The sequence below is a fragment of the Lutra lutra genome, chromosome 8, assembly GCF_902655055.1.
Source record: "Lutra lutra chromosome 8, mLutLut1.2, whole genome shotgun sequence".
Taxonomy (NCBI): Eukaryota; Metazoa; Chordata; class Mammalia; order Carnivora; family Mustelidae; genus Lutra; species Lutra lutra.
Genome location: NC_062285.1, coordinates 18,387,399 through 18,412,500, shown reverse-complemented (window position 1 = coordinate 18,412,500; position 25,102 = coordinate 18,387,399). Strand labels below are relative to the sequence as shown.

The 25,102-nt window shown below is 37.1% G+C and overlaps 1 protein-coding gene across 1 annotated transcript in view; it reads left to right on the top strand.

Moving 5' to 3' along the window:
• Positions 1 to 25,102, top strand: part of MLLT10 (MLLT10 histone lysine methyltransferase DOT1L cofactor) — a 238,510-nt gene that overhangs the window by 69,874 nt on the left and 143,534 nt on the right. Inside the window, 1 exon segment of the mRNA XM_047743592.1 lies at positions 17,585 to 17,694. Coding sequence (XP_047599548.1) covers positions 17,585 to 17,694 — 110 coding nt within the window.

Genomic DNA, 25,102 nt, shown 5'->3' with positions numbered 1-25,102 from the left:
AATTATGTCAATGTTGCTTTAACTTGTATTTGTTATTGTGAGAGTTTATCAACTTTTCGTATGCTTAAAAGATAATTTATATTTCCTTTATGTGAAGTATTCCTTCATATTCTTACCTCAGTTTTCTCTTGGTAAATTCCTCAAGGTACATTTTTGGATTGCTGTGTATGAATTGCTGGAGTTTTTCCTACCAGATTTTTTTTTTAACCATTTTTTCCCCCTTAATGTTCTTTTGCATTTAATTGCCATGTTTCTATGCCTCTTCTGTTTGTAAGAATTTCTCAGTCTTGTTTTTCATTGCCTTAGCACTCTTGAGCAATACTGGCTAGGTACATGTTCAGTGCCCCCCAATCTGGGTTCACCTGGTATTTTCTCATAATTAGCTTGGGTTGATGGATTTTGGGAAAAAGTACCATAGAGGTTAAGTCTACTGCTCATGTTGTCATATCCGGGAATACAAAAAAAATCCACAAGATATCACTGATGATATTATCAGGCTGTTTAATTTTTAAAAATCCCTTTGGCATTTTGATGATACTTTTCTTAAATTTGTGGATTAGCTTATGGAAAATTGACATTCTTTAAACAAATATTTATTGTTTTGCCTCCTATGTGCAGTGTTCTAGGTAGCAGTGAACAAAACAGACCAATAGGGTTTACTTACATTTTGGAAGGGGCAAGTTGGATAATAAATGAAATAGGTAAATAAAATGTACAGTTTAAATAAAATACAGTTTACCGGGACGCCTGGGTGGCTCAGTTGGTTAAGCAGCTGCCTTCGGCTCAGGTCATGATCCCAGCGTCCTGGGATCGAGTCCCACATCGGGCTCCTTGCTTGGCAGGGAGCCTGCTTCTCCCTCTGCCTCTGCCTGTGCTCACTCTCGCTTCTCTCTCTATGACAAATAAATAAATAAAATCTTTAAAAAAAAAAATACAGTTTACCATGTATTATGGAGAAAAGTAAAGAAGAGGATGCAGAGCGAAATCTGAAATGTGCGTTTGAAAATTTAAAGTGATTGGGGAAGACTCCACTGAAGAAATGACATTTGGGGGCACCTGGGTGGCTCAGTGGGTTAAGCCTCTGCCTTCGGGTCAGGTCATGATCTCGGGGTCCTGGGATCAAGTCCCGCATCAGGCTCTCTGCTGGGCAAGGAGCCTGCTTCCTCCTCTCTCTCTCTCTCTCTGTTTGCTTCTCTGTCTACTTGTGATCTCTCTCTGTCAAATAAATAAATAAAATCTAAAAAAAAAGAAGACATTTGAAAAGAGACCCAAGATTAATGAATTGGAAGATGGGGTGGACATAGGTCTTGTAGGGTTTGCAAAGTCACTGTAATAACTTGGTGTTACATAGGATAAGTTCCTAAACCATTGGGGTGATTTGAGCTGAGGGATGACTTGATTAAAAAGGCGTGTTTTTTTTTGTTTTTTTTTTTTTTTAAACATGGTCACTGTGGCTGTTGTGTTGAAAATCAACTTCATAGTCAAGGAGAGTAAGAGCTCCAAGTTGGGGAGGGTAAGAGGGTAAGAGCCCCTTTGTTATTCTTCAGGTGAAACTTGAGTAGTCTTGGAACATCATTCTTACATATAAATTTTAGAATTGTCATTTCTTTATTACAGTTTTCTCCCAAGTATGTGAAATGTGTTTAATATTGTATACTCTACTGGGTTATGAGAGTTTAATAAGGTATGTGAAGCGTGTAGAGTAAGGCCTATTGCATAGTAAGCTCTATATTAGAATTAAAAATAAAATGAAAAGAAAAACATAAAAGAACTAGTTGTATTCTTTTTTTTTTTTTTAAGATTTTATTTATTTGACAGAGAGCGAGAGAGGAAACACAGCAGGGGGAGTGGGAGAGGGAGAAGCAAGCTTCTCACTGAGTGGGGGAAACCCATGCGGGGCTCAATCCCAGGACCCTGGGATCATGATCTGAGCCAAAGGCAGATGTTTAACGACGGAGCCACCCAGGCGCCCCAACCAAGGCCTGTTCTTGGTAAAGTAATCAGTGATCTCCATGTGGATGAATCAGTTCTCAAGTCCCATGTTAGTTCATCTTTAGCAACATTTGACAATTTTGATCATTCTTTCTTGAATACTTCATTTTGTTGCTGGGACAGCACTCTTCTTCGACCTTATTGATTGCCCCTTGTATTTTTCCACACTCTGCTCTTGCAGACATTGACCTCTAAATATTAGAGTGCTTCAGAGTATAGGCCTTCTGCACTTACTTCTGGAATGAACTTACTGAGTATTATGGCTTTTAATAACATCTGTGGTGTATACATGGATAGCACCCAAACTTCTATATCTAACCTTTTCTTTTCTCTTGAACTCTGGATTCATAAATATCTAGTTCCTTGCCACATCATCTGCTTGTGTGATAGGTACATGAACTTATCAAGGACATTTGGTATAGACTTGTGGAATCACTATGTTGTATACTTAAAACTATGTATACATTATGTGTCAACTATATTTCAATTTAAAAAAGACACTATAGAAGCAAAAAACCCAACATGGATATCTAAACTCCACTTTCTCATTCCATTTGGTTATGCTGCCCATTACCCTGCCCATTTAAAGGCAGATTTGCCTCTCCAAATTGTTTACAGAACTAAGTGAACCTACCCCTGCCAACCCTTCCATAATTAATTTTTTAAAAAGATTTATTTATTTGAGAGAGAGAGTGTGTGGGGGGTGGCAGGCAGAGAGTGAGGGAGAGAGAATCTGAAGCAGAGTCCATGCTAAGTGCGAGCCCAACACAGGCCTCGGTCTCATGACCTTGAGATCATGACCCGAGCCGAAATGAAGAGTTGGATGCCCAACTTACTGTGCCACCCGGGCTCCCCTCCATAATTAATCTTAGAACATTTGTTCCCTTTTTGTACCTTATGCAACTTTGCCCTCCTCTTGGCTATGATTTAAAGATCTTAAATCAACAACTTGATTTAACTTCTCAGAAAACTAGATAAAAAAGAAAAAGCACAAAGCAAACTGAAGGAAGGAAATAAAAGATTAGAAGGGAGATAAATAGAATAGAGAATAGAAAATCAATAGGAAAAAAAAATCAGTGAAATTAAGGGTTGTTTTTTGAAAAAAAGGAACAAAATTGTTAGCTGATTTTTTTCATAGCATGGGTGTCATTTATTTTATTAAGTATAGTTGACATACAGTGTAACATTAGTTTCAGTGTGTACAACATAGTGATTCAACTTCTCTGTAAGTTATGCTGTACTCATCGTGAGTGTTAGCTACTTTCACCATAACTGACCATATTCCCTATGCTTTATTCTTGTGAATTATTCATTCCATAACTGGAAGCCTGTATCTCCTACTCCCTTTTACCCATTTTCTCTCTTTTCCTCTGGCAGCCGTTAGTTCTCCGTGTTTATAGATCTGATTCTGCTTTTTTTTTCTTTTTGCTTTATTCATGTTTTATTTATTTTTTATATTCCACACTGTTAGCAAAACTAAGAAAAAAAAGTATAGAAATGATTAAAATTAGAAATGGAAAGGGGGCACATTACAGCTGATGCCACAGAAATAAAAAGGATTATTAGAGAATTTAATAATTTGATAACAGTTGAATAACCTAGAAGAATGGATAAAGTCCTAGAAACACACAACCTACCCGGATTGAGTCATGAGGAAATAAAAATCTGAACAGACCAACAACTAGTAAGGAGATTGAGTCAGTATTTAAAAACCCAGTAAAGAAAAGTCCAGAATCAGATGGCTTCCCCAGAGAACTGATTCTCTGGAAACTCTTCCAAAAATATTGAAGAGGGGTCACTGAAGCTCATTTTATGAGGTCAAGCTTATTCTGAGAACAAAAACCAGACAAAGGCTTTATAAGAAAACTATAGACCAGTATCCCTGATAAATATGGATGTAAAAGTCCTCAGCAAAATGCTAGCAAACTGAATTCAGCAGCACCTTAAAAGGATCGTATATGATTGATTTATTGCTGGAATGTAATAGTTAAGCATATGAAACTCAATCAGTGTGTAATACACCATATTATCAGAATGAAGGACAAAACCCACATGATCATTTAATTTCCATTGATGCAGCAACACCCATTCATGATAAATGCACCTATCAAACTTGGATGGATGGAAACTACCTTAACATATATACAGAGGCCATATGAAAAACCCATAGCTAATATCATTCTCAGTAGTTAATGACAAAACTTTCCCTCTAAGACAGGGAATATGGCAAGAATGCCTGCTTTCTTCATGACTGCTCAACATGTTAATTGGAGTCTTAGAGTACTTAGGGAAGAAAAGGACATTGAAAACACCTAGTCTGAAAAGGAAGAGGTGAAATTATCTTTGTTTGCAGATGATATGATTGTATTTGTCGCAAACCTTAAAGATTCCACAGAAAAACTCTTAGCACTAAAAAAAGCAGAGTTGCAGAATACAAAATCAACATGTAAAATTAGTTGTTAGGACAGGTTCTTCAACAAATAGTGTTGGGAAAATGGGGTATCCACATGCCAAAGAATGAACTTGAACTCTGATCTTACACCATATACAAATACTAACTCATTGTAGATCAAAGATTTAGGTACATAAGACTCAAAATTACGAAATTTCTAGAAGAAAACATGGAGAAAGCTTCACGACTTTGGGCTTGGAAGTGAATTCTTGGATATGATACCAAATACATAGGCCAGAAAAGAAGAAAAGATAAAAATAGAAAAAGAAAAAATAGACAAGTGGGACCACACAAGCTTACAAACTTTTGTGCATCACAGAACCCAGTCAGTAGATTGAAAAGGCAATGGAATGGGAGATAATATATAAAGAACTCTTAGTACTCAACAACAGAAATATCAAATAACTGATTAAAAATGGGCATAGAGCATGGATAAACATTGCTCCAAAGATGATATGCAGATGACCAACAGGCACATGAAAAGATGTTCAACATCACCAATCAACACAGAAATGCAAATTAAAACCACAGTGACATCAGTGCACACCCATTTAGAAGAGCGACTATCAGCCCCCCCTCCAAACAAAAACCACCCCAGAAGATAAGAATTTCCAAATACATTTTTATTTCCTTCTGCTTTCTTGGGAGTTGTATTTGGCTGTCTTCTAAAATTTTAAGATGGAAATTTATTTAGGTCATTAATTTGCAGGCTTTCCAGTGTATACTTTTCAAATTGTGTGTTTCTGGAGAGAAATTTAACTTACCCTCTAACTTAGATATAATTTTCATTAAAATTAAACTTCCTCTTTAAAAAGATTTTATTTAGGGGCACCTGGGTGGCTCAGTGGGTTAAGCCGCTGCCTTCGGCTCAGGTCATGATCTCGGAGTCCTGGGATTGAGTCCCGCATCGGGCTCTCTGCTCAGCAGGGAGCCTGCTTCCTCCTGTCTCTCTGCCTGCCTCTCTGCCTACTTGTGTTCTCTCTCTCTGTCAAATAAATAAATAAAATCTTTAGAAAAAAAAAAGATTTTATTTATTTGACAGAGAGAGATCACATGTAGGCAGAGAGGCAGTCTGGGGGGAGTAGGCTCCCTGCTGAGCAGAGATCCTGATGCCCTGATCCCAGGATCCTGAGATCATGACCTGAGCCCAAGGCAGAGGTTTAACCCACTGAGCCACCAGGATTCCCTAAACTTCTTTTTTAATTACTACTTTGACCCTTTCATAATTAAGAGGTTTGTTTAATTTCCAAATACATGAGGATTTCTCTTTTTATTATCAGTTTTAAATTTAATCTTGGCAGAATACATTGTCTTTGATTTCAGTCCTATGGGATTTTATTTTATTTTATTTTTTTAAAGATTTTATTTATTTATTTGACAGCGAGAGATCACAAGTAGACAGAGAGGCAGGCAGAGAGAGAGAGAGAGAGGGAAGCAGGCTCCCTGCTGAGCAGAGAGCCCGATGCGGGACTCGATCCCAGGACCCTGAGATCATGACCTGACCGAAGGCAGCGGCTTAACCCACTGAGCCACCCAGGTGCCCCCGTCCTATGGGATTTTAAATGAGACTTGGTTTATGGCTTGATATGGTCAGTTTTTAAAGGAATTGTATATGTGGTTTATAATCTGTAGTCTTGGATTATTGCAGTGTTTTATATATATCCATAAGGTTGTATTTGATATTTGCATTGTTATGATCATCTATAACCTTGCAGTTACGTTGAATGCTTATTTTGTCATTTACTGAAGATATGTTAATATTTCACATTGTCATTATGTAGTCTCAGTTTTTGCCTTATGTATTTTGATGATGTTATTAGGTGCATGCACATTTAGAATTACTGTATTTTTTCTTTATGAATTGGATTTCTTTTTTTTTTAAAATAACATATAATGTACTATTTGCCCCAGAGGTACAGGTCTGTGAATCGTCAGGCTTACATACTTCACAGAACTCACCGTAACATATACCCTCCCCAATGTCCATAACCCAACCAACCTCTCCCTACTCCCCTCCCCCTGGCAACCCTAAATTCAATTTCTTTCTTTTTTCTTATTTTGAAAATTTTATTTATTTGACAGAGATCACAAGTAGGCAGAGAGGCAGGCAGAGAGAGAAGAAGGGAAGCAGGCTCCCTGCTGAGCAGATAGCCCGATGTGGGGCTGAATCCCAGGACTCTGGGATCATTAGCTGAGCCGAAGGCAGAGGTTTTAACCCACTGAGCCACCGAGGTGCCCCATGAATTTGATTTCTTATCATTGTAGAATACCACTCAAAGTGTGTTTCAGCTGATATTAACATAACTGTGTTAGGTTTCTACTAGCTTTTGTTTTCAAATGGTGTATATTCTTTTAGTTTTAAGTTTTATGAATTCTCTTGTTAGCTGGTAAATAGTTGCTCTTTACCAGTCCAACGTTTTTGTCTGTGTATTACATTTAATGTATGTGTATAGGTGTGTGCCTGTCTTCATTTCTGTGTGTCTGTGTATATTTGGATTTGGATTTAAATCTTACTAAATGTTTTCTATTTGTCCTTTTACTTTTTTAAAAGATTTTATTTTTTTGAGAGAGAGAGAGAGAGAGAGATCTTGAGTTGGGGGCAGAGGCAGCAGGAGAAGCAGACCCCACTGAGCTGGGAGCTGATATGGGGCTTAATTCCAGGACTCTGAGATCATGACCTGAGCTGAAGGCAGACGCTTGATGGACTGAGCCACCCAGGCGCCAGTCTTTTTACTTTTATGTTACTTTTCTCTTCATTCTTACCTTCTTTTGGATTACTTTTTAAATAATACACTTTATTTTTTAGAGCAGTTTTAGGTTCCCAGCAGTATTGAGCAGAAGTTGGGTTTCTGTATACCCTTTGTTCCTACACATACATAGTCTCTTCATTATCAACATCTTTACCAGATTGGAACATTTGTTATTATTGATGAACCTTATATCATCTAAAGTCTGTTATTTGCTTTAGGGTTCTTTCTTGGTGTTGTACATTTTGTATGTTTGGACAAATTTATAGTGACCTAAAATATCACAGAGTATTGGGGCGCCTGGGTGGCTCAGTGGGTTAAAGCCTCTGCCTTCAGCTCAGGTCATGATCCCTGGGTCCTGGGATCGAGCCCCGCATTGGGCTCTCTGCTCAGCAGGGAGCCTGCTTCCTCCTCTCTCTCTCCCTGCCTCTCTGCCTACTTGTAATCTCTGTCTGTCAAATAAATAAATAAAATCTTAAAAAAAAATCACTGTTGTAATTATTTTATCATACAATTTAGGGCATCATTTTCACTGCCCTAAAAATCCTCTCTGTTCTGCCTATTCATCCCTCCCTCTCTTCTAATTCCTGGCAACCACCAATTTTTTTTTTCTTTCCCCATAGTTTTGCATTTTCTGGAATGTCCTATATATAGCTGTAATCATACAGTATGTAGCCTTTCAGATTAATTTCTTTCACTTAAGTTTCCTCTGTGTCTTTTTATAGGTTGACAGCTCATTTATTGTTTGTGCTGGTTTCTGGTTTGTCTGGATGTACTGTACCACACTTTATTTATGTATTCACCTATAGGAGGACATCTTGGTTGCTTTTGAGTTTTGGCAGTCATGAATAAAGCTGCTATATAAACATCCATGTGCAGGTTTTTGTCTGGATATAAGTTTTTATTTCTTTTGGATAGAGAAACAATAAGGAATACACCCTTGATCATATGGTAAGAGTATGTTTAGTTTTTTAAAGAAACTGCCAAAATGTTTTCAAAGTGACTACATATTTGCACTCCCATTAGCAGTGAATGAGAGTTCCTGTTCCTTCTCATCCTTCCCAGCATTTGTTGTCAGTGGTCTGGAGTTTGGTCATTTTAATAGATGTGTAGAGGTTTCTCATAGATAACTTTTTATCATTCTGTTCTAACCCCTCTATTAATAAATGCTTTTTACTTTCTTTTTTTTTTAAATTTTTTTAAAGATTTATTTATTTATTTGACAGAGATCACAAGTAGGCAGAGAGGCAGGCAGAGAGAGGGGGAAGCAGGCTCCCTGCTGAGCAGAGAGCCCGATGCGGGGCTCGATCCCAGGACACAGGATCACGACCCGAGCCGAAGGCAGAGGCCTCAACCCACTGAACCACCCAGGCGCCCCTGCTTTTACTTTCTTTATGAACCCTGTGAAACTCTTAGGGAACTGAATTCATTTTTACAACTCCTGACAGACATCTTATTGGTATCATGTACTTTAATTCTCTGTTTCTTTAGAAGTTGTAATGGTTTTGTCAGATTTCTTGTGTAAGGGCTGATTTTTAAAAGATGATTAAATTTATGTAAAAGGTGTTATTTTTTATTTGAATATTTGATAGAATTTATCAGTGAAACCTTCTGGTGTTAGAGTGAAACCTTTCTGGGAATTTGCTTGATAAATTTATTTTTGAAAAGTAGGTGTGGAGATGCTCCTATGTTGTTCTTGTGTCAAGAAGTAGACTACTTCATGTAACTTGTTGAATTTGTCGGAATAGTGTTGTTTGTAGTATTATTATCCTGTTAATGTTTGTTGGATCAATAGTGTCGGTAGTGATAACCTCATTTTTATTGTTGATACTAGTGATTTGCATTCTCAGTTTTTTGTTTTTTCCTTGACCAGTACTTAGAGAACTTGTTAGTTTTGTTTACTCTTTTAAGAAAACATTTGGCTTCATTGATTTTATTTTTATTTTTATTTCTTTTAAAGAATTTATTCATTTGACAGAGAGAGATCACAAGTAGGCAGAGAGGCAGGCAGAGAGAGACAGAGAGAGAGAGAGAGAGAGAGGAGGAAGCAGGCTCCCTGCCTAGCAGAGAGCCCGATGCGGGACTTGATCCCAGGACCCTGAGATCATGACCTGAGCCGAAGGCAGAGGCTTAACCCACTGAGCCACCCAGGCGCCTGGCTTCATTGATTTTTAAAGTTGTCTCCCTGTTTTCTATTTTATAGATTTCTCCTCTTATCTTTACTATTTTCTTTTAATTACTTTGTGTATATTTTGCTCTTCTTTTTTAACTTGTTATGGTAGCATATTAGGTCTTTGAATTTAGATCTTCTTTTATAATACAAGAATATAAAGATGTAAGTTGCCCTGCTAGCACCACTTTTGCAGCATGTCACAAAATTTTGTATGTTGTATACTTACTGCCATTCAGTTCAAAATGTTTTCCAATTTCCCTTGTGACTTTGTTTTTGACTTTTAAATTATTTAGGAGTATATTATTTTGCATTTATTGGGTCTTTTTTTCTAGGTATCTATTATTGGTTGCTAATTCAATTTCATTGTGGTCACTGATTACACTCTATAGAGGATTTAGTCCTTTAGAATTCATTGAGACTTATTTTAGGGCTTAGCATACAGTTTGTGTTGACTGTACCATATGCCTTTGAAAAAGAACGTCTATTCTGTTGTTGGATATAGATAGTATTCTATAAATTTGAGATCGGGGTGCCTGGGTGGTTCAGTTGGTTAAGTGACAGCCTTCAGCTCAGGTCATGATCTCAGGATCCTGGGATTCAGTCCCGGATCGGGCTCCATGCTCAGTGGGAGCCTGGTTCTCACTGCTCTGCTCCCCCTGCTTGTGCTCTCTCTCTCAACAAATAAATAAATAAAATATTTAAAAAAAATGTCAGATCAAGGTAGCTGATACTCTTGAGCTCTTTTATAGGTCTTTTTAAAAAAAGATCTTTTTATTTATTTATTTGACAGAGAGATCACAAGTAGGCAGAGAGGCAGGTGGGGGGTGGGGGGGGAAGCAGGCTCCCCGCTGAGCAGAGAGCAGGATGTGGGGCTCCATCTCAGGACCCTGAGACCATGACCTGAGCCAAAGGCAGAGGATTTAACCCACTGGGCCACCCAGGAGGCCTTTTTAAAGATTTTTAAAGATTTTATTTATTTACTTGACAGAGAGAGAGAGAGAGAGACAGCAAGAGCAGAAACACAAGTATGGGGAGTGGGAAAGGGAAAGCAGGCTTCCTGCCAAGCAGGGAGCCTGATGTGGGCCTCCATCCCAGGACCCTGGGATCATTACCTACACCAAAGGCAGATGCTTAATGACTGAGCCACTCAAGTGCCCCATATGTTTTGTTTAGATTGTTTATTTTAGAGGGAGGTGTGGGGTCAAAGGGGAAGGGAGGATTTCATGCAGACTCCCCAGTGAGCATGGAGTCCAACTGGGGGCTCGATTCCACGACCCTGAGATCAAGATCTGAGCCAAAATCAAGAGTCAGATGCTTAACTGATTGAGCTACCCAGGCATTCCAACCTCTTTTATGTCTTTACTGATATTTGGGAAGGATCTAATTCATCTGTTAGTTCCTGGTATGGTGTGTTAAATATCTGTTATGATGTGTGTTTCTTAATAATGTCAGGTGTTGCTTTTTTAAGGTGTCATTATTAGATGTAGATACTCTTCTTATGGTTGGATCTTCTGATGAATTATTCTTTTATCAGTAGGAAATGTCCCTTTTTAGCTGTGTAGTTTTTGTTTTATAGTGTTATATGACATCAAAATAATCACTTCAGCCTTCATATTCTTACTGTTAGGATCATATATAATTTTCCCACCCATTTGCTTTATTTGCTTTAAACTTACCAGTCTTTATTAAAAGTGTGTCTCTTACAGGGCGCCTGGGTGGCTCAGTGGTTAAAGCCTCTGCCTTCGGCTCAGGTCATGATCCCAGGGTCTTGGGATCGAGCCCCGCATCAGGCTCTCTGCTCGGCAGGGAGCCTGCCTCCTCCTCCTCTCTCTCTGCCTGCCTCTCTGCCTACTTGTGATCTGTCTGTCAAATGAATAAATTAAAAAAAAAAAAGTGTGTCTCTTACACGCAGGAAATGGTAGTATGGCCTTTTTTTTTTTTTTTTTTTAAATGGACTCTGTCCCTCTCAGTCTCTGCCTTGACTGTTGTGTATAAATGACTAACATTTAATATAAATTGAAATTTGGATTGGGATCCCTTTTAGGATTTTTGGTCTTTAAAAAAATACTTAAAACAACTTTATTCAGACGTGATTGACATTCAGTATATTGTATATATTTAAAGTGAACAACTTGTTAAATTCTGACTTATGTATGTACCCATGAAATCATCAGCATATTTAAGGCAGTGAACATATCCATCACTCTGAAAACTTTTTTCTTACTCTTTTGTACCGTATCTATACCAGCCCTCCTCTCCCCAGCCTTGTCCCAGGTAACCATTCATCTGCTTTCCATTACTATAGATTAATTTGTATTTTTCTAGTGTTTTATTTAAGTGGAATATATATGTGTATGTTTGCATGTGTATTTAGACACTCGAATGTATATATAGTATACACAGACAATATTTTTGTCTTGCTAATTTCCATGAGTGTAAATATTTTGAGACTATTTTTGTTGTTACACTCATTAGTAGTTTATTCCTTTTTTTGTTCACTGTTTTTCCTTTGTATGGATATAGCAGTTTACTGTTTATATTTTTTAGGTGTTGCAAATTAAGCTACTATTAACATTTAAGTACATATTTTCTATAATCATTATCTTTTTTGGTCTTGGATAAATACTTAGGTGTGAAATAAATGGCTAGTTTATAATGATAAGTGCATGTTTAATTCTTTAAGGAGCTGACAAACTGGTTTTTAAAGTGGTTATAACATTCTGCATTCCCATCAGCAGCATATGAGAGTTCCAGTTTCTCTACATCCTCAACACTTGGTATGGTCACTCTTTCTAGTTTTTGCCATTCTAATAGGTGCGGAGTGGTATCTGTCTGCTTTTAATTTTCATTTCATTAATGAATAGTAAGTTTGAGCTCTTCTTCACGTGGTTATTTGCCGTTCTTTTATTTTCGTTGGTGATGTCTGTGTTCAAAAATCTTTTGCCCATTTAAAAAATTGAGTTTTTTAATTGTTAATTTTTCATATAACAGCTTTATTTATATATCATACAATTGATCTATTTAAAGTATACAATTTAATGTTTTTTAAAATACTCAAAAACTTATGCAGCCATCCTCACAGTCAGTTTTAGAACATTTTCATGAAGCTAAAAAGACATATTGTTACCATTATTAGCATTCACTCCTATTTCCCCTAAACACTTCTACCTTGGCAACTATTAACCTATTCTGTGTCCATTTGCCCTATTCTGGACATTTGTATAACTAGAATCATAGAATATGTGGTCTTTTGTGATTGGGTTCTTTAACTTCGTGTACTATTTTCCAGATTTGTCCATGTTGCAACATGTCTAAGTAATTCATTTGTTTTAAGTGCTAAATGATATTCCAGTGTATTGGTATACCATGTTTTCCAGTTGATGGATATTTGGGTTGTTTTCACTTGGCTATTTTGAATAATACTGCTATGAACAAATAGTACTGCTGTGGACATTTGTTTCCGATATTTTTGTGTGTGGAAATAGGTTTTCATTCTTCAGATTATTCTTGGGAGTGTAATTCCTGGGTCATGTGTTAACTCTGTTACCCGTTTTAGAAATTGCCAGTCTGTTTCCCAAAGTGGAGGTACCGTTTTACATTCCCACTTACATTGCATTAGGTGTTGTATTTTTCTACATCCCATGTATATCAATACTTGATAATGTTTGTCCTTTTGGTTTTAGCCATCCTGGTGAATATGAAGTGATATTTCATTTTATTTTTTATTTTCATTTCTCTAATGACTAGTGACATTAAGCATCTTTTCATGTGCTTATTGTCCATTTGTTTATCTTCATTCCAAGAATTTGTGTCTTTTATTTTTTTTAAAGATTTTATTCATTTTATTTGACAGACAGAGATCACAAGTAGGTAGAGAGGCAGGCAGAGAGAGAGAGAGAGGAAAGCAGGCTCCCCGCTGAGCAGAGAGCCCGATGCGGGACTTGATCCCAGGACCCTGAGATCATGACCTGAGCCGAAGGCAGCGGCTTAACCCACTGAGCCACCCAGGCGCCCGAATTTGTGTCTTTTAATTGGGGTGGTTAATTTACATTTAATGTGATTGATTGGTTAGATTTAAATCTGTCATCTTGATACTTGTTCTTTATTTTTTTAAGATTTTATTTTATTCTATTTCATTTTTATTTATTTTTTTTTAAAGATTTTTATTTATTTATTTGACAGAGATCACAAATAGGCAGAGAGAGAGGGGGAAGAAGGCTCCCCGCTGAGGAAAGAGCCTGTTGGCAGGGCTTGATCCCAGGACCCTGGGATGGTGACCTGAGCTGAAGGCAGAGGCTTTAACCGCTGAGCCACCCAGGTGCCCCAAGATTTTATTTTATTTTATTTTATTTTATTTTATTTATTTTTTTAGAAGATTTTACTTATTTTATTTATTTATTTGAGAGAGAGCATGAGAGAGGAGAAGGTCAGAGGGAGAAGCAGACTCCCTGTGGAGCTGGGAGCCTGATACGGGCCTCGATCTGGGACTCTGGGATCATGACCCGAGCCGAAGGCAGTTGCTCAACCAACTGAGCCAGCCAGGCGTCCCAAGATTTTATTTTTTAAAGTAATCTCTACACCCTACTTGGGGCTTGAACTTACAATCCCAAAATCAAGAGTCATATGCTCTACTGACTGAGCCAGCCAGGGACCCCAATAGTTGTTTTTTATTTGCTCCATTTGTTTTTTGTTCTTTCTTTTTCTCTTTCTCTCTCTTTTTTTTTCCTTTCCCTTTTTTTGGTCTTCTTTTGAGATGTTTATGATTCTATCTTTTCTACTTTGTTGTGTTATTAGCCATAAATGTTGTTATGTTGTGTTAGTCATTGTCTAGGGCTTAAAGTTTACATCTTTTTCTCAGTATAGTTTACCATCAAGTGATATTATTATACTATTTCTCAATGTAGTATAAGATCCTCAAAATCATATAATTCCATTTCTTTCTTTTTGGCTTTTATGCGGTTATTGTCATGTTTATCTTTATTATAAACCCTACAACGAATTCTTACTATTTTTGTTTAAGCAGTTGTTTACTGTGGATCTTTTTTATATCTTCTGTGTCTGTACTTAATTCTCTGAACCTATGGAATGGAGAACCAGGGTTCCACATTGGAAACTCAATTTCTGTCCTTTTTTTTTTTTTTTAAGATTTTATTTATTTATTTGACAGATGGAGATCACAAGTAGGCAGAGAGGCAGGCAGAGAGAGGGGAAGGGAAGCAGACTCCCTGCTGAGCAGAGAGCCTGACCTTGGGGCTGGATTCCAGGACCCTGGGATCATGACCTGGGCAGAAGGCAGAGGCTTTAACCCACTGAGCCACCTAGGCGCCCCATGAGTTCTCTTTAAGACTTCTGCTGAATCTGAGGTGGGCATGGGTTAAAGGAAAATAAAAATTTCCAAAGTTTTCCTACCATTTTTAAATTGCCTTTTTCTTTTCTTTCTTTCTTTTTTTTTTTTCTTAATATTTTATTTATTTATTCGACAGAGAGACAGTGAGAGAGGGAACACAAGCAAGGGGAGTGGGAGAGGGAGAGAAGCAGGCTTCCGGTTGAGAAGGGAGCCTGACACAGGGCTTAGTCCCATAACCCCGGGATCTTGACCTGAGCCGAAGGCAGACACTTAACAAATATGTCACCCAGGCGCCCCAGGTTGCCTTTTTCTTATTAGTGTTTGGTTGCTGCAAACCTTTTACTCTCTTTAACGGAGTTGTAACAAAGTTGGTTCTGACGGGTCCTGCTTGGTTTTTTGATATTTCCTTGGTGGAATGTACTTTTGGAGCTGTCAGCTCCACTATTTTTGCTGACATAAATCTGGATATTTTTGCCTTCCTTTAAATTTTCTTTGGTTTGTTCTGAGATACAGTTAGGTTCTTTGGAAAAGGATCCTTACAGCTTCTTGCTCTTATGATTTATTAGTTGGGTCTAGAGCAGTGCTTGGTCTAAGGGTAAATTATTTCTGCTACTGAGGCAAGATCATTCTGAGTATTCACATAACCAGTGCCCTGTAAGTTGAGTTTTTCTAGTCTGGCTAGGGAGACCAAGCCATGTTTCTGGCTCTTTTTGTCTGCCGGATACTCTTTCCTTTAATTCTTCTGGGTGGTTCTTTTTCCAGCTTCAGGTAATTTCTTCACTCATATGTACTCTCCTTTCATATTCAAGTGGTGTTCTCTGTGTATCTCTGTCTGTGAGTGTTTGTTCTCTATGTGAAGAACTTTCATTTCTGGTACTTTGACCTGCCAGTTTTCACGGCCTTGGTTTCACCTAATCTGAACTTTGGGAGTGTACTGAGCTTGGCCTCAGTTCCTTTCCTTGTGCCTTGGCCTGAAGGAACTCCAAAGTGCTAATGTTGTATATATTTTCTTCTGACCTACTTTGTTGTTGCCCTCTAACTCTGTTTTCATCTATGTCTAAATTGCTGTTAATCCCACCCATTCATTTTCTTTTTTTTTTTTAAAGATTTTATTTATTTATTTGACAGAGAGATCACAAGTAGGCAGAGCAGTAGGCAGAGAGAGGGGGAAGCAGGCTCTCTGCTGAGCAAAGAGCCCACTCTGGGGCTCAGTCGCAGAACCCTGATACCGTGACCTCAGCTGAAGGCAGAGGCTTAACCCACTGAGCCACCCAGGCGCCCCCCCCCCCCACTTTTTTTTTTTTTTTTTAAGGAATGAGAGAGAGAGAGTGCACACGTGTACAAGGGGGAGGGAAGGTGGGAGGAAGAGAGAACCTTAAGTAGGCTCCACGGAGGGCTCGATCTTACGACCCTGAGGTCATGACCTGAGCTGAAATCAAGAGTCAGATGCTTTACTGACTGAACCACCCAGATGCCCTCTGCCCATTGATTTTTAACAAATTTTTATTTTTACATCTGGGATTTTTGGTTTACTGTTACAGTTTTCAGTTCTTGGAAGAAATTTTCAATTTGTGTTGTATGTATTTGAATGTAATAAGGATACTTATTTTAATGTCTGTGGCTGAAACTCCAAAATATAGATCTGTTTTGATTTTCTTGTTTCTGCTGGTTTTCATTTATGTTGTTTTATCTCTCATGTGTTTCATACTTTTTATTCTGCTGAAAATGGTAATGAACCAATAGTAGTTATTTATAGTCAAAATTACATTGTTTTCCTTCAGAGAGGCTGTATATTTGCTTCTCTCCGGTGCCTATGGGCACTTGTAATTTAGTCTTACATGAATCCAGTTTCAGAGTTTGAGATGATCAAAGCCTTAGTGCAGTCTCTTTGAGGGTCCATGTACTTTTTATTATTCTGGCTTGTAGCCCTTCAGTGTTTAAGGTGGAAGGGGGTTGGAGCTTCTTAGTTCCCCTTTTCCCTCAGTTGTCTGATGGACCTAGGTATGTCCCTGTTCTTTTGGCCTTCTGAGTTTGTCAGAACCTCCTTTCACTTTTTTTACTTGTTTTCTCTGAAGTAGGCAGATGACTCTTGGGTGGCAAAAGTGGCCAAAAGCTGTACTCACCTCCCTGGACTTTCATCTTTTCCAGTTTTGGCTCAATAATTCCTCATTAGCACATCTTTTTGATACCTTCACACATTTTAAAAAATTAAGCTTTAATATTTAATATCAATTATTAAAATATTTTAAATATAAATTGAAATAGTAAAATAATGAATGTTAGTACTAGTATTTAAAGTATCAACATTAACAAAATCTAAAATTTTATGACTGATATTTAAGATTAAAATATCAAAATTTTTATTTTTATTTTCCTTTTTTGTTTTGAAAGGGGGGAATAGGGGCAGAGGGATAGAGAGAGAGAATCCCAGGTAGGCTACATGCCCAGCGTGGAACCTGATGTGGGGCTCAATCCCATGACCCTGAGATGATGACCTGAGCCCAAATCAAGAGTCAGATGCTCAACTGACCGACCCACCTATATGCCCCTTATTTTATCTTATTTTTAAAGTGGTTTTCAAGAAATAATATTGATTTGAATTATTTAGTGTACTCTTATAAGAAGTATCAGTGTTAGCATTTGATTGAATTTTAAAAATGTTTTATTTGTGTTACTATTCTGGAGAAATGATTGAGTGCTTTATCAGTAGTGGTTTGAATATTCAGTCAGTAATGAGAATTTGCTCATGTTTTGTTGTACATTTACTTAACATAGGCATTTAAAGGATCTCTTTAGAAAGTTAATGATTTTATTTATGTTTCAATAAGTTTTATTGAAAACTGGAAAATGACATTACTTTTATTTATTTTTAGGTTGGGCTCATGTGGTTTGTGCCCTGTATATTCCAGAGGTACAGTTTGCCAATGTTTCTACAATGGAACCAATTGTTTTACAATCTGTTCCACATGATCGTTACAATAAGGTACAGTAGATATTATTTTATTGATGTTCGAATATAATTGTTCTAAAGCTGGGAACTATAAAGGATTTTTTTGTATTTTGTTTTATTATAGGCCTTCATTAAAAATTTTAAATCATATGCCTCCCATCAGATTTGAAAAAAAGTATAATTACTAAATGGTAAACTACAATTATTAAAATATGTTCTAAAGTCATAGGAGAACAAAGAAAACTATATACCTTTTGCTAACCTAGATATTCAGTATTTTAACATTTAAATGACATTTAAGTTCTCATAGATTTGTCCTTTAGGAGTTATTGGTTTTTATATTCTTTCAAACATAAAGATTCTATTAAATTTGAATTAATCATTATTTGGTATAACATTTATTATGATATAAAATATCCTTTCTTAAAAATAATCCTGTTAGAGAATATTACTTGCTCCTTTTCCTTTCCCAAATTATTTTCTATCCTCAAGATAGGATTTTTGTTGTTGGCTTTTTCTTAAAAACTTAATTTAATTTTCTTTGCCTTTTTTTCACCCTGTATCTTTGTATTGATTAGTACATAAATATTATTTCTTCATTCTTTTGTGTGTTAGATGACTTTTGTTTTATCCAGTGTGTCTTAAAATACAGTGTTACCATTTAATACCATTTCTGTGGGGAAAAGGTATCATCAGTTCTAAGTTTCAAATATTTTTGTGTTTAGTGTTTTATAATGTAGATTATTAATATTTATATTTAAAAATTTAAAATATAGGAAACGGAAAAATACATGACAGAAATTATCCTAAGTCTTGTCTTTTGTGATCCTTTTAGATTTTTTTGTGTGCATTTTTATATATAGTATTTGTAAAAAAATGGTTTATATTTCTTATACTGTTGTGTGTTTTTGAAACTTTATCATTCCTGAACATCTTTCTGTATCCATTAGATTTCTGCCATTATTTTTAGTGGATGCTTAATTAGCATGTAATACAGAGTGTCATTAGTTTTGATAAATTAATTTCATCAAAGGAATCCCTTACTTTGAAGGGCCTCGTTTGGCTTTGGCTTTGGCTTTGGCTTGTATATGCCAATAGAATCTCTGTGTAAAAGGCTGTGAATATTTTGGAAACATCTGTAAATGTGTTGTATGAAATTGTCCTCTGAAATACAGTTTGAAATTTATACACATGAGTAATATGTGAGGTTGCTCATAACCTTACATCCTGTTAAGTGTACTGTGTATTACCATTAAAGCAATCTTTGCTGTTCTTTTACTTATTTAATTAAAAAAAAGACTATTTATTTATTTTAGAGAGAGAGAAAGAGAGAGCTCCTGAGTGCAGAGGGAGAGGGAAAGAGAGAAGCATACTCCCCACTGAGCAGGGAGCCTGACATGGGGCTTGATCCCAGGACTCTGGATCATGACCTAGGCCGAAGGCAGCCGTTTAACTGACTGAGCCACCCAAGTGCCCCCTTCACTATTCGTTTTAGTGAAAAATATTAGGCTGAATATTTTATAGTTAAAAAATGTTATTCATGTTTACTAATTGACCTTGAATACCTCTTTGTTCATTTTAGTACTGTATTTAAAAATTTTTTCTTACAAAATGTTTTTTATATTAGAGATTTTTTTCTTTTGTCTTGTATACTTGCTGTGTATGCTGTTTACCATAATTTAACATTTGCTTTTTTTTGCTAACATTTGCTTTTTAACTTTCATTATGTCTTCATGGTTTTTATTGTTATGGTATTTTAGCAGGTTATGTTTTTCTAGTTGAAAAGTTTAACATTTTTTATATAATTTACAGAGCTATTTTCTATTGTTTCTGCTTTTGATGCCACACAAAGAAAATTTTTCTCTATGCTAATATATAAATTTTTTATTAGTACTTTCAAGTTCGTATTTTTAAGTCCCTTTATTGTTCATCAAGTTCATATTTTTAAGTATTTTTCTTTTTACTTTTGAAGTAATTTTAAATTTACATAACGGTTGCATTAATAGTACAAAGAGCTCTTCCTCTTGTAAACCTTTTTAGAGTTATTTATCGATATATGGTGACATCCCAGAATGCTTTATTTGTTTTTAAAAATTAATTAATTTGTTTATTTGAGAGAGAGCTCGAACATGAGTTGAGTGAGGAGGGGCAAAGGGAGAGGGAGAAACAGACTGTCCACTGAGCAGGATCCCAAGGTGGGGCTCCATCCCAGGACCCTGAGGTCATGATCTGAGGCAAAGGCAGCCACTTAACCTGCTGAGGCTCCTCCAGGCGTCCCCCAGAGTGCTTTAGTTTGCATTTCCTCTAAGAAAGGACTTTTTTCTCCTGCATAACCAGGGTACTGTCATCAAAAAGAGGAAATTAACTTTTATTCATTATTGTTGTAATCCACCGACCTCATCATTTCCCTGATTTTCATTCCCGTTTTCCCCTATTTTTCCAGTAATGCCTTTTATAGCAAAAAGATCACAGATTGTACTTTGTCTTGTAAGTCTCCTTTAATCTTCAGTAGTAACTCAGTCTTTCCTTCAGTTTCATAACTTTGATCCTTCTGAGGATTGCAGGCCAGTTATTTTGTTGAATGTTCTGCTATTTGGATTTTCCTCATGATTAAATTTAGATCTTGTATTTTGGCAGGAATATCACAGAAGTGATGCCTTACTCTCATTGCATCCTGTCAGGTGGTACATGATTTCATTTTTTCCCATTGATCACTTGATTAAGGTGGTGTCTGTAAGGTTTCTTCACTGGGAAGTTAATCTTCTTTCCCTTTATAATAAAGCATTTTTTGAGGAAGTAGTTTGTATATAAATACTTGTTCCTTGTGCCTTTTACTCACTAATTTTAGTATCCATTGTTATTTCTTGCCTTAGTTTATTACTGTGATTGATAACAAGTGGTGGTTTTCTGTTTCCACCACTTGTTCTGCATTCATCAGATGGCATTCCACCTTAGGGAATAACTTTTCTCTGTGTCCCATTTATCTGTTTATATTAGTATAGACTAATATGGACTTATGTGTTACTATTTTATTTTAATGAGTCATTCCCCCATTACTGTCATCTATCTTCAAGCTGGCTTCTGTGTGTTTTGGTATGTTGTGAGCTCTTTATTTGGACACAGCAGTATGTTCCCAGGCTCATCTTGGATCATTCCTGATGATCCCTAGCCCTGGAATCATCACCTGTTTCTCCAAGGAGTCTTGATTTCTTTCAGAAACCAAAGTGGGGGCTAAGTGTGATGATGATGATGATGATGATGATGATTTTTAAGGATTATTCTTAAGGATTTTATTTATTAGAGAGAGGGAGAGATACAGAGGAAGTGGCAGGCAGAGGGAGAAGGCTCCTCACTGAGCAAGGAGGCCGATTCCGGACTTGATCCCAGGACTCTGGGATTATGACCTGAATGGAAGGCAGACGCTTAACTGACGGAGCCACCCTGGCATCCCACTAAGTGTGATTACTGTTATTGGGATATTGCTAATCCCAGGCCCTCTATATAGAGAGCTAGAACCATAAACTCTTAGTATTTTCTCCAAATTGAATCCAACAATGCAGGGTTTGTTTTATAAAATTTTTCTTTTCATGTTTATGACTCTCATCCCAGCAGTAAAAAACCTGACTCCCATTATCCTCAATGAATTTACTTATTTGATCAGTCTCTCTTGTATTAACAGATGGATTGCTACGATCCTCTAATGCTGCAATCATCCTAACCTTGTTTGGATTCTACACTTCACTCTGGGTTGCTGTTGCTTCCCTGTGTTGGCTGCCCTTTTCACCATTTTTGGGATTTGATACTCAGCTTTAGTCATTGCTCCCTCCCTCTTCTCTCAAATGGTTGGTCTCCTCACCTTGCTTAGGCTTTGGCACTCCACCACCCTACCCTCAGCACCCTTATGGGAGCTTACTTTGCTGGGGCTTTGACACCTGTGTTAGACTTCCCCACTTCCCCAGCATGGATGCTGCCATGCTTGGACCCATCTTACGGCTCTAAGACTAATGTACTCAAGGAGTAAGGGAAAGAAGAAGGAAGAATGGACTATTTAGATATAAATCTTTTTTTTTTTTTAAAGCCTTTCTTTTTTTTTTTTAAATTTATTTGACAGACAGAGATCACAAGTAGGCAGAGAGGCAGACAGATAGAGAGAGAGGGGGAAGCAGGCTCCCTGCAGAGCACAGAGCCCGATGTGGGGCTCGATCCCAGGACACTGGGACCATGACCTGAGCCGAAAGCAGAGGCTTTAACCCACTGAGCCACCCAGGTGCCCCTAGATATAAATCTTTTATCCATTTAGAGTTTATTTTATCATATGTATCAAATATAGACATATGTGTCTACATTTTCCCCTTCCACATAGTCAGCTTTTTCAACACTATTGAATAATCTGTGTTTTACAGAGTAATTTGAAGAGTACATGACTCTTGATCTCAGGGTTGTGAGTTTGAGCCCCATACTGGGTATAGAGATCACTTTAAAAAAAAGAAATGAAATACTGTTTTGATCATCATTAAATTCTTGACTGTTTTTCACATTTTTTTCTGTTCCATTATTGCATCTGTTTATTCTTTTACCCTAGTACCTATTCTAAATTATTATGGCTTTATGTACATTTTAGTACATGGTAGAATAAATATTGTTACATTTTTGTTTTTCCAGATTAACATTAGGACTAACAAAATACAGTTTTGTTTTTTTGTTATTTTTTTTAAAGATTTTATTTATTTACTTGACAGAGAGAGAGATCATAAGTAGGCAGAGAGGCAGGCAGAGAGAGAGAGGAGGAAACAGGCTTCCCGCTGAGCAGAGAGCCCAATGCGGGGCTCGGTCTCAGGACCCTGGGATCATGACCTGAACCGAAGGCAGAGGCTTAACCCACTGAGCCACCCAGGCGCCCCACAAAATACAGTTTTGATTGCATTAGTGTTACAGTGAAATATTGTTTTGAGGATGAATTGATCTCTTTATAATATTGAATCTTCACTTCTGGAAACATGGTATTTCTCCCCATCAAGCTCATTTTACAGTTTTCCTTATATGAGGGTGCTATATGGTTGACCCTTGAATGTGGGAATTAAGGATGTCGACTCTTCCGCAGTCAAAAATCCATGTATAACTTTTGACTCCCGAAAAACTGAACTACTGGTGGCCTACTGTTGGCCAGAAGCTTTATCAAAAACTAGTTGATAAACACGTATTTATATATTATGTGTATTATATACTGTATTCGTACAGTAAAGTAAGCTAGAGAAAAGAAAATATTATTAAGAAAGTCATAAGAGAGACACCTATCATATGATCTCCCTGATATGAGGAAGTCGAGAAGCAACATGGGGAGTTTGGGGGGTAGGAAAAGAATAAATTAAACAAGATGAGTTCTGGAGGGAGACAAACCATAAGAGACTCTTAATCTCACAAAAAAAAAATGAGGGTTGCGGGGGGGGGCAGGTAGGGGAGTGGGTGGTTGGGTTATGGACATTGGGGAGGGTATGTGCTATGGTGAGTGCTTTGAAGTGTGTAAACCTGGCTATTCACAGACCTGTACCCCTGGGGCTAATAATACATTATATGTTAATTTAAAAAAAGGTCAGAAGATATATTTACAGTGCTATGCTATATCCCACATATAAGTAGGCTGGCACGGTTCAGTCTCAACAGTGCTCATGAGTCAGCTCTCTTCCCTGTTTCTTGGATTTTTATGGTTGTTGATTTGTATAGTTAACCTTAAAAGCATAATAATATTCTGTTCATGATTATTCAGGGTAGCTAATAGGCACGTAATTCTGAAATGATAGGAACAATTGGAAAATGGATTATTGAGTTTTGGAAGACACCATTTTAGTGGATGGTAGTAAAGAGTGTTGAAGAGCATTTATTAATGTATTGGTTTCTTACTGTGGACCTATTTTATATCAAGCATTGTGCTAGACACTGGGAATTCAAAGAAGCATAAAATGCAGGGTTTTTTCCATATGCCACTCCGATTTAGAAAGATGGTTGGGCGCCTGGGTGGCTCAGTCAGTTAAACATCTGCCTTTGGCTTGTCCTGATCTCAGGGTCCTGGGATCAAGCCCTGTGTCAAGCTCCTTGCTCAGCGAGAAGTCTACTTCTCCCTCTCCCTCTGCCTCCTCCATTTATAACGTATGAAAATAGTAATAATATATGTTATAAATACAGGTTTCTGCAGCTATCAAAAGTAAACCATTCCTGTAAAACCTTTCCTAAGCTGAAATTGGTATAAAATTGAGAGAGCAGTTACCATTAATTTATATGGAAAAAGTTATGAGCATTCCCAGATTGAAAAAATAACCTTTCTTAAACTTTTCTGATACCTTAGGACTCACCAGTATAACAAATGCACAAAATAAACTGAGACAAAGCACAGATGGTTACAGACATAGTTCAAAGCTCTGGAGGCTTGATGTGGAGATGCTCAGTGTAGTTCTTGGGAAGGAGCTTGGCAGTGCCATTCATGCTGCTCTGGGTGTGTGCTGCCTCTGTAATGGCTCAATGCAAAGCAAATGTTGAACACCACTTTCCCTTTTTGCCTTTTCTCATAAAAGCAAAAATCCTTTTCGGATTGTTTTTAGTTAGCAAAGCAGGTATTAATGTAAGTCTTATAAAATCAAAGTGGCATAGCACAGACTTTTGAAAAATGGGGGATACCCGTAATAATAATAAATGTGAATGGCGTATTATGGAACATAATGAAAAGGAGGGATTACTTTTGCCTAAGGAATTGAATAAAGCATACAAAGAAATTAAGGACTTTGCAGAATAACTAGGAATTTGACCTGTGGAAAAAGGCTTAAATAATAATTCCAGACAGAAAGTAAACATAAATTAGTGCAGTAAGTACAAAGGGAAGGTGGTAGCAAGTTCATAAAATAATAAATAATCTTGTGTGGTGAAACATAGTGGGATTTAGGAAAAAATAAAACAAACCAACAAACAAAGAGAAGAAAACTTTGTGAATGATAGGAAGGGAAATTTTCTAGAATATCTATGTAGTGTTTCTAAATTGCAGAGAACTCATTGTGTTGACTTATTATGTTGTAAAGGTTTCTACATGTCCCTAAATGTATAACAGCCAGTTTTTGTACCATTTATCACCAGGTTCTGTTTTTAATTAATCAATTATTTTTTTTTTTTTTTTTTAAGATTTTATTTATTTATTTGACAGAGAGAGATCACAAGTAGATGGAGAGGCAGGCAGAGAGAGAGGGAGGGAAGCAGGATCTCTGCCGAGCAGAGAACCCGATGCGGGACTTGATCCCAGGACCCTGAGATCATGACCTGAGCCGAAGGCAGCGGCTTAACCCACTGAGCCACCCAGGCGCCCTAATCAATTATTTTTAAAAAATATTTTATTTATTTATTTGACAGGGAGAGAGAGATCACAAGTAGGCAGAGCAGGAGGCAGAGGGAGAGAGGGAGG